At 43.9% G+C, this 9,756-nt stretch overlaps 1 protein-coding gene across 1 annotated transcript; it reads left to right on the top strand.

Annotated features, from left to right (window-relative positions):
- Window positions 1–6,505: 6,505 nt before the first annotated feature.
- Window positions 6,506–8,265, top strand: igfbp1a (insulin-like growth factor binding protein 1a). Its single transcript, XM_032525394.1, has 4 exons — window positions 6,506–7,068; window positions 7,237–7,406; window positions 7,709–7,837; window positions 8,073–8,265. Exons 1-4 carry the CDS (start codon window positions 6,687–6,689, stop codon window positions 8,181–8,183), a joined length of 792 nt encoding a protein of 263 aa, XP_032381285.1. The 5' UTR covers window positions 6,506–6,686; the 3' UTR covers window positions 8,184–8,265.
- The last annotated feature ends 1,491 nt before the right edge of the window (window positions 8,266–9,756 follow it).

Below are 9,756 nucleotides of genomic sequence, written 5' to 3'. Positions count from 1 at the left end.
ACACACACACACACACACACACACACACACACACATTTTCACGTCACTGATGAATGTTTGGAAGTCAGTTCTTCCTGCAACAGGACTTGAAACATCCCTTCGCACTCAGCTCAACACACACACAGACACAATGATAAGGCCACACGTTTGATTATGCTTTCTTTTTCCTTTTAAAACCCCCCGTTTGTTTGTTCCCCTCCTGGGGGGAAGAGGCGTGTGGGTGAGGAGAAAGATAAAAATATGAAATTAAGCCGCTGACACACCGACCAGACGGCCGGCCCTCGGCAGAACAGGCAGTCGGACTGATCGGTCTCCCAGAGTTGGTCAAAAACGTGTCTGGGAACACACAGAAGAGACAACACGTTATACGTCTCCATGACAGCAGGCAGCGCTAATCTGTACTGTCGTCCAAAAATGTAAAAATGGCAGCTGATTGGACGAACGCATCACGTGGGTCTGGTTTCTCCGGAAATTCAAAACCAGACTGTCATGGCTTGTTCAGAATACAATCTCTTATTTTACTATATTTTACTCACCAAAACAAAAAGAGTTTGAGCGAGAAACAGGCCGTGCCGCTGTGGAATCGGTCTTCATTTCAGATCGACAAAGGTCAGTCTAAAAGATTTGCATCACATTTTAAGAGACTCTAGTACCGCTCACCGAGCTCCTCGTTTCCGGGTTTGCACTCCACCAATCAGATTGGTCATTTGAGTCCAACTGCCGGCAGTGCCCGCCTTCCGGCCCCTCCGGACCACTCCGGACGGACGACGGCACGGAACCGACTCGAGTCGGCGACCTTGCCGATTATCGGGTTGGTGTGTCACGACCCTTACTTGAAGGTATCCACATAAGAGTGACATGACACTGTCATGAACTTGTCATAGACATTATAAACAAGTCATAAACATTCATGACATCATGCTTCTTTTAGTAAGTGTCATTCTTTTGTTTTTTTTTAACCCTAACCCTAACCATTAGGTTAGGATTAGGGTTCATGGGTCATGAATGTGTCATGGATGTGTCATGTCACTCCTATGTAGATATCTTCAAGTAAAGTGTGACCCATTTTTATCCTATCACTGTTTTGTTTATCTTCTTTAGTTTTGTGCATGCGTATAAAAGAAATAGTCTTCAGGGCTACCGGCAAAAAGGACTTGGATAAAGAATAGGGCGCAATGTATGTCCATGGAGAGACTGACACATATATAAACATTTACAGTATATATATCTATATATATATATAGATATATATACGTGTAAAGAGAAGCAAAATGGGGATGTATGAGAAAATAATTAATTAATTAATTGCATTTGAACAACATTTTTTGTTGGATTTTGTAACATTCCAAAATCTTGATTTAAATTTAAACTTGATTTGATTTAAAGATTTTCATTTCATTTTTACTTTAAGTGCATATCGGTTCCAAATATCGATTTTCGGTTTTATTAATCGGCATCTGTATCGGCTTTGAAAAACCAGTATCGGTTGATCCCTGCATATAATGTGCATTTAGTTTTGGGATTGTTGTAGAATGGCAGAGGTTCAGAGCGAAATTCAGTTGCGACTTGGGAAATTAATAAAAACATTGTTTAAAAAAAAATTAAAGAAGCATTATGGCTAGTCTTGGTCTGGTGGTTCAGGGTCGTCTAGTTCTGGTCCAGGCAGCACTGACCTCAACAAGAAAACGACCACATGGGCTTAACTTGCAAGCAGCTCATAGTGACCAACACTCAGTAATTATCGTGAGACAAACGAGGAAGTATTGTTGTTGTCGTTTTGGGAGTCTCTGGAAACGGACCTGTAATACTTTAGGTGTGATGATGTGTTGGCTCCAGGAAGTATCAGTTATTTGCCACTTTGAGCCAATGCTTTGAATATTTTTTTTGGGGGGGGGTCTTTCATCACCCGTCTCCCAATTTCCGTCTCAGTTAGATTTACAATCAGGTCATTATGAGACTGACTGCTTTTAGAGCTTGTTCTCCTTCAGTTGCTCCGTGCAGCAAATTAAAAGTTAAATGCTTCGACTGACAACGTAGAGGATGCCTACCCACATCAGCCATTCATAACTTTGTAAAAGGAACACTGCTGAAAAACACAAACTCAGAATTAGTTTGCTTGTAGCACAGCTTCCAGCCAACAGGAGGAGGAGGTACTGTGGTGAAACTACAGGCTGAAACAACGTGGAGCTTTAGTAGTAGATTGTACTTGAGTGGCCTGGGGTTTTATACTTGTGAGCTCTTGTGTGCGTGTAGCTGACGTGTGTGTGCGTGTGTGTGTGTGTGAGTATGTGGGGGGGGGATTTTACTTAGAAGCGGGCTGGCTGCTAGTTAGCTAACGCTAGCTGACGCTAGCTCAACTAAGGCAGCGCATCTACGCCGGTGACAATGGTGTAATGATTCAGATCAACTCCCAAGACAAGACGGGGCTGGCCCGACTGGCCAATAGGAACGTGGCCCCGCCCAGGACCTTATTCTTACAGTGAGAGAAAATCAGAATCAGAATCAGAAATACTTTATTGATCCCCGAAGGGAAACTCTGTATCACAGTAGCACCAGTAGTAAGAAGGACGGAGCACTGCAACAGGCAGCTCGCACTTTTCAGCGCATGCGCACACTTCAAGTACTTCACAGGTACTGTATACGAAATCCTGGGACGAGAGCAAGAAATTGCATCGAGAGCAAAGACTTAAGTTTTGAGAGCGAGAAGAAAAAAATTGAGAGAAAATTTTTTTTTGAGAGAAACTTTTTTCACACTCATAGCAAGAAATATATATTATATATCATATCACATATATTTTGAGAGAAAAAAAAGTATTTTGAGAGAGATTTTTTGTTCCCGCAGAAACAATTTTTTAAATTTCAAATTTGTGTTTAAACTTTTTTTGGTCTCAAATATTATTATTCTTTGCTATTCTTTGGTATGAAAACGTTTTTCTATCATAAAATGCTTTTTTGCCATCGGTGTGACAACTTTTTCCCTCAGACATTTTTTTTTCTCATGTTTCTCATTTTCTTGCATGTAACAAAGAAAACAACCGAGCTCCATACATGTCAGGCTGCGGCGTAAGGTCCAGCGTAAAAGCAGAGGGGTCTGACTCTGCAGGGGTACATCTGTCCCGCAAGCGTTAAAACAGCCTTAAGCCTCACCAACAAGGCCCGGACCCCCACTGACACTGACTCTCAACCCCCCCCTCCCCCTCCCCCTCTATCCCTGGTCATTACACTTGCACTAACTACAGGACTACCCCTACATCTACCCCTTGCATAATCCATGTATTCTATGCTAATTTTGCACTCAACCCATTCAGCCATTTTTATGTATGTCTATATTTGTTTTTCTGTCATATCGTTTAATATGTTTGTTATATAGGCTATGTTGTTTGGTGTATGCTTTTAACAAAGGCAAATTCCACATACGTGTACTTATTGTGGTAATAAAACTTTTCTTATCCTGGTTCTGGTTCTGATGTGGCATTTATGTAGTATCTGCCTTTGTCATGGCAGACACTAGCTCAGTTCTGCTGTCTGCCCTTTCATGTGTTCATAAGGTTTAATGACCTTTTTAAGCAATTTACGCTCTGTATACTTTTCTCAGGGGAAAAAAGGAACACAAGCAAAACATGGAAGGAGTCGGCTACAAGATAGGTTCTCATTTTTGCACAAACACACGTTACTAACCAGCACTCTGTGTCATTTTTTCTTATCTTATCTAATGGTGACGTATTGGCGACTTCCAAATATGTTGATTTGTACTTCCAACAGTACTGTTAACAGGATGCCAACAATGAACACTTTAAACATACAGCTCCAAAATACTGCTCACCAAATGTCCCCGGCCAGTTCAAGTGGTTCCACAAAGTGCCCTCTAACACACTGACCGGGATGTGACAGGTGGCGTCCATTAGCCGCAGGAAACCCACAGGTGGAATTAATTACAAGAGTTAGTCTGGTGGTGCAACGTCTTGTCCCAATGAGGCAGTGAGCCACCTGCAGCCGGGATTTATGTCAATGATTGCACCTGTGCTTTTTCTGCTAATGAATGTCAAACTGTCTGCTGTTAAAAGTACCTGTTGACTTTAAGAGAGATCTCCTTTAGTTTTGTTTGACCTCCTAAACTCGGCCAGACGGATGAACTCTTTACCAGCTTCGGTTGTCTCACCAACTAAATGTAGTCATTATGCAGAATGACTTAATACACCATTTTTATTATTAATTAATTAACATTTAAGCAACACTTGAATTTTGTCTCCCAGACGGAACGACGGAGACGGAGTTTATTTTAAAGCGATGGTTTGGAGTAATTTCACCCTAAGGTCCTTTGCACCACGATCCCGGAGCCAAACAACCCCCCAGAAGCTTTCTTCACCTGGGTCGAAGGTTGGGCGAGTTAGCGCTATCAGCTGATTAGCTTAGTGAAGGCGCTAATGGAACCACGGGTGTTTCTCGTAAATTACCTACTAACAATGCCCGAAATTATACTAAACTTCTACAGTCGTACAAATAGGTCATGTACTCATAAAAAAATGGATTGGAAAGTTTGTAAGTACACCAGGAGTTTATTTAAATAACACTTGCCTGCTGGCATCTGCCCTCTGCTGCTAGCGCTACCGGCAGTAAGACGAGTTAGAAAGACGGTTACTGAAACCACATTGCACATCATAATAAAAGTTATGTCATGAATGGAGCAGTCATATTTCATACCTGAGGGTCAACCTGCCGTAAATCCTTTTGTGATATCACATTTTCTAAAAAGTGCAACTTGGATGGTTCCCAACAACGCTCCTCAAAAGTTAAATGAATAATCAGTTCACTACTTTAAATGAATTTGTATTTTTTGTCAATTTTATAACGATTGGAGAAAAAACTAATTTTCAAAGAACCTTAAAAAGAAGTGTAAAAAAAAGAGAAAAATGACAATAAAAGTGACTAAAATGTGAAATAAAGTGACAAAAATGTGAAATTATGGTGAAAAAAGTAACAAAAAATGTCAAAAAAGGGACAAAAAATTGGGGAAAAACCTACGAACATTTTAAAAGGCTCAAATAAAAATTGACAAATGTTGAAAAAGTGACATAATTATCGGAGAAAAGCCACAAAAGGGTCAGAAAAGACGACCATAACCTTGATAACAAGGTTTTTCATTTTGACTCAGAAAACCAAAGATTTCCAGGTCGGCGGGAAGACAACACGAGGGTCACACACGGAACCTGAGTAGATGTACGACCAGCCCTGGTAGGAACCTGCACAGGCTGCCCTGGTGGTGTGTAATTGGACGGATCAGGCTATACCTTCACACACACACATGAAGATGTCAGCATGTGGGGCGGTGGGTCTAGAAATCGCTCTCACGCCACATCAGATTACACCACAAGCTTTACTTAGCCCGGGGCTTAATACAGATCTGGGCTCCACGAGAGAGTGACGCAATACTATGAAGCAGTTACATGGGAGCCGATCACACAGTGCGGTTCATTGCATCAGAAAAAACGTCGAGGTCATTCAGTGAAACGTAAAAAAAAAATAGATAGGCTATAGTGTGTGGGATGAAAGTGAGACGTTCAAAGCGGGAGTTTGCACTGAAATCAGAGTTTTCTGTATGTTTTGAGTCTTTTTTTGTGTGCAAATGAAGGAAACCTGATCACATGCCCGCCCGAGGGTCAGCGGGGACGCCCAATGCCTTGTGGCAAGACGTGAAAATGTTCACGTCGTTCGGCGTGGGATCATCAGAAAGTCCCCAGAGAATGGCGAGGCAGTGGGGACGTGTCTGTGGCCATGTCAGCGCAACCCCCATTCAAAGCAATTGGTGTGTTATTATGTCAGGAAACGGCTATTTACAACGGAACATCTTCTGTTCTGAGCCCAAATCCGGGTTCAGTGCGCGCGCGAGGGACACAGAGGGATGGCTATACACAGAGCCTTTTTTGCGCAGCTATTTCTAAAAATGACAACAAAAAAAATGGTTTTACTATCCCTCTGCAATGCACGGATGAGTTCTCATGCCAAATTAGAGCCACTGGTTCGCTCTGTGCGCACAGCGTGGGCGTGCGTAATTTGCGCTCATTGTGTTAGTTTTTCCCAAAAGTTGTGTAAGAAGTTCGGGTAGGACAATTAATGGAGAAAGCGTCATGAATAGGCAACGTTGTTCCTGTAAGGAGGAGCACGTTTGGGATTTCTGTGGAAAACAATTAGCTCAGTGACTGTATGGAGACAAACAGAAAGGAAACGCTCTGTCTATATCTGTCGTTACTGTACGCTGGCAGTGTAGGGAAAAGTGGTTTAGTTAGTGTAGCACCCAGGTGAGAAAAGGGGGGGGGGGGCTCATTGATTGCAACATCAAACAATGGTGTCGTCACTCGTGGGCGATACGTGCAAGACCGTTCCAAAATATTGACGTGAATGTTGTATTCAAATGAGCTGTCTGGCCGGACATGTGCGGTCCAATCAGAGCCCATCGTATCATCACACCTTCTTTTCAGAAATCATTCATAACGCCGATGCGTCAAACACTCACAGAGGACCCGGCTATAAATACGGCTGCGCGCAACGCACAGTTAGACATTTTCCCAAAATCAAACGCAAGTCACAACTGAGCAGGGAACCGTGGGAATCCGGTTTCTACCTTTTGATAAGCTCTCTATCTTGCTCTACATTTTATATCCTAGCCTATATTTAGTATCCAGCTCACTATGTTGTCCATGGGTGGATTACATTTAATGCACGTCGTGGCGGCAGCGGTGTGTTCCGTGCTGGCCACAGGGACGCTCGGGTCCCCAGTGGTGGGGCCAGAGCCGATCCGATGCGCCCCGTGTTCTCCTGAGAAGCTGAGCCAGTGTCCAGAGGTGGCCCCCGGATGCGCCGAGGTGCTGCGGGAACCCGGCTGTGGATGCTGCCTCGCCTGCGCCCTGAAGGCAGAGGAGCTGTGCGGGATCTACACGGCGCCGTGCGGCTCCGGACTGAGGTGCACCCCGAGACCCGGCGACCCCCGGCCGCTGCACTCCCTCACCCGGGGCCAAGCCGTGTGCACGGAGAGCACGGAGCCTAAGCCGACCCCCGAGCCACAGACACAAGGTAGGCCTATATATCCTCTACATTTATAGGCTACATCGGGTTCAGCAAATCCTTCTTAGACTACAATCCCCCCTCCCCCCCCAACCCCCAACAAAAACCATTCGGCTTGTCTAATTACAGTTACATTCAGTCAGCCCCGATTTACATTCATTCAATTTCCTTCTCCAGATCAGGGAGAGCCAGAGGCTGAGATGGAGAACGCAGCCATAGTCCCGGACCCCGGCTCCAGCCACTACCTCCCCGGCCACAGTAAACCCTACGACCCGAGGGCTGCTGCCGACGCTCAGGAGAGCATGAAAGCCAAACTCCTCGCCAACCGCAAGAAAATGCTCGATCAGGTGAGACCAAAACACTGCCCCGGCATCATTGTGTGAAATCCTCTGTGTGTAATATGTTGCTTAAAGTTTTTGGGAGGAGGTTTACGGGAAGAGGGACTCGTGTGCCACAAGGGGGAGCTCGTGTGCCGTTCGAAGGGAGATGATGCAGACAGGGAGAGAATGGGGATGCTTGTTATTTCAAGTTTTATATTGCTGTCAGCCCACGTGCTTGCTGATAATAAAGCAGTGTTCCTTGTTATTTCTGTGTGTTGGCACCGTTAGAGCCCAGTTAACCCTTCTCTCACCTGTTTCCTCTCCACCAGGCGCCCTGTCATGTCGAGCTGCAGAGAGCCATGGAAAAGATTGCCAAATCCCAGCAGAAACTAGGAGACAAATTAACCAGATTCTACCTCCCCAACTGTGACAAACACGGGCTTTACAAACCCAAACAGGTGGGTGTCTCCAGCAAAATGGGCTCCGAGTGTGTGTTGGATTCATAACTCCACTCAGCTTGAGTGTGTGTGTGTGTGTGTGTGTGTGTGTGTGTGTGTGTTTGTTAGTTACAGGCAGGGATTTGTTCAGCCCCATTTGCACCTCCAGAGTGTGTTTTGTTTTAGTGTGTATGACATATGGAATGACAATGAAAGCAGTTGAAATAAAAGGATTTTCTGTTTGTGTCACTTGCAGTGTGAATCCTCCTTGGACGGACTGAAGGGTCGATGCTGGTGTGTGAACTCCTGGAACGGCAAGCAGATGTTGGGTTGGGCCGACCTGCCTGCAGAAGCCGAGTGCCCTTAAAGAGATCAGCCACTGATGGAGATCTCACAAGAAGAAGAAGAAGAAGAAGAAGAAGAAGAAGAAGAAGAAGAAGAAGAAGAAGCCAGCCACTGATTTTTCCTTTTGGATACATGTTTATTTATTGATCTTGTCCATGGTGGTGTTTAATTCAGGTACACTGTCATTGCAGGGCTTTGGGTCCAGGCCACCCTGAACCCCTCCCTCCTCCTCCCTCCTCCCTCCCTCTCTCCTCCCTCCTCCCTCCTCCCTCCCTCCTCCTCCCTCTCTCCTCTTCAATCACCCGTCCCAAAGAGAAAGAAAATCTATTTTTGTTTTTCTGAAAAAGATTTTAATATTGATGCATTTACTCTTCAGCCTTATTTATTTCAACATTATTTGATTTTATTTGTTATTTGTAATTATTTTATGAGTATTTATATAATGTTTTGCCTTTTTGTTATTATTATATTATTATTTTTATGGGTGTATAAAGTGTATATATGTATCTTGGCCCTGAGGAACTCCACTGCTGAGTTGAGCTCGCTCTACCCTTAAGGAGTTGTCTGGAGGTTTGGTTTGTGACAAACCAAGCAAGAACAAAAGCACTGAGTGACCAAATGTCATTTAGAAGTATTTCTAAATGTTTTTATGATTCATTTTCACATTGTTGCCATTGTTATGTCTTTTTGCTGTTGTCTTTTTTTTTTCTTTTTTTTTTCTTTCTTATGTGACACACGATCACCTTTTTGTCAGTGAATGCAAAACTCTCAGTCGGGAATCTTTAAACAGTACTCAGAAAACATTTCCCATGGTTCCATGGGGTTGCAGTTAGCATGACAGGCGGTGCCTCCCTGCACCGCCTCTCAGACGGGTATTTCTACATTTACCTACCTCCAATATTTATGTGTCTGCTGTCCGCTATGTTGATGTATCTGTCAAAAAAAAAAAACTACTTGCTATTCTACTTTACATGTCGCTGTTCTCTTACCAAGAAGACATGACCACAAAGAGCAGGTCCCACAGTGAACGTGTGACGCCTCTGCTCTACATGCTGCTGATGGAGAGAGAATTATTGTTTATGTGAGTCCATTCCAAAGTGACTGATGGCTCACAAGTGTGTATGTACACTTTTGTAATTGAGATGTAATGTAAAAAGAATAAAAGGTGATATATTTAATAAAAACATTAACCTCAGGTTCGTGCTCCTGGCTTCTCTTTCACTTTAGGCAGGTTTACTTTGTGCACAAACACAAGAATCATAACAGCTTCATCAGGACATGATTATGAAAGTCTGTGTAGATGCATTCCTGCAACACATTTTCTATATTCGGCATGTGTTTGTGTGTGTGTGTGTAGTGTTATCACGGTGATCTAAAGTGGACGTCCATGTCTAACTTTAGGCAGTTCGCGGGGACATGCAGCGCCGTGCTGCCTTTTGACCCGCTCTCTGTTTGCCTTGGTCGGGCAGAGGAATTTGCTTCAGCCTCTTGTGCCCACTGCCAGCCTGCCTGGCACCACCAGATTTATTTTTATTCTTTAAAACTTGAACCTTTGCTTTATCCTTTTTGACACATTCCAAGACTGAGGGGAGCCT

This window comes from Etheostoma spectabile, chromosome 9 (genome assembly GCF_008692095.1).
Source record: "Etheostoma spectabile isolate EspeVRDwgs_2016 chromosome 9, UIUC_Espe_1.0, whole genome shotgun sequence".
NCBI lineage: Eukaryota > Metazoa > Chordata > Actinopteri > Perciformes > Percidae > Etheostoma > Etheostoma spectabile.
This window is presented reverse-complemented; position numbering and strand designations above follow the sequence as displayed.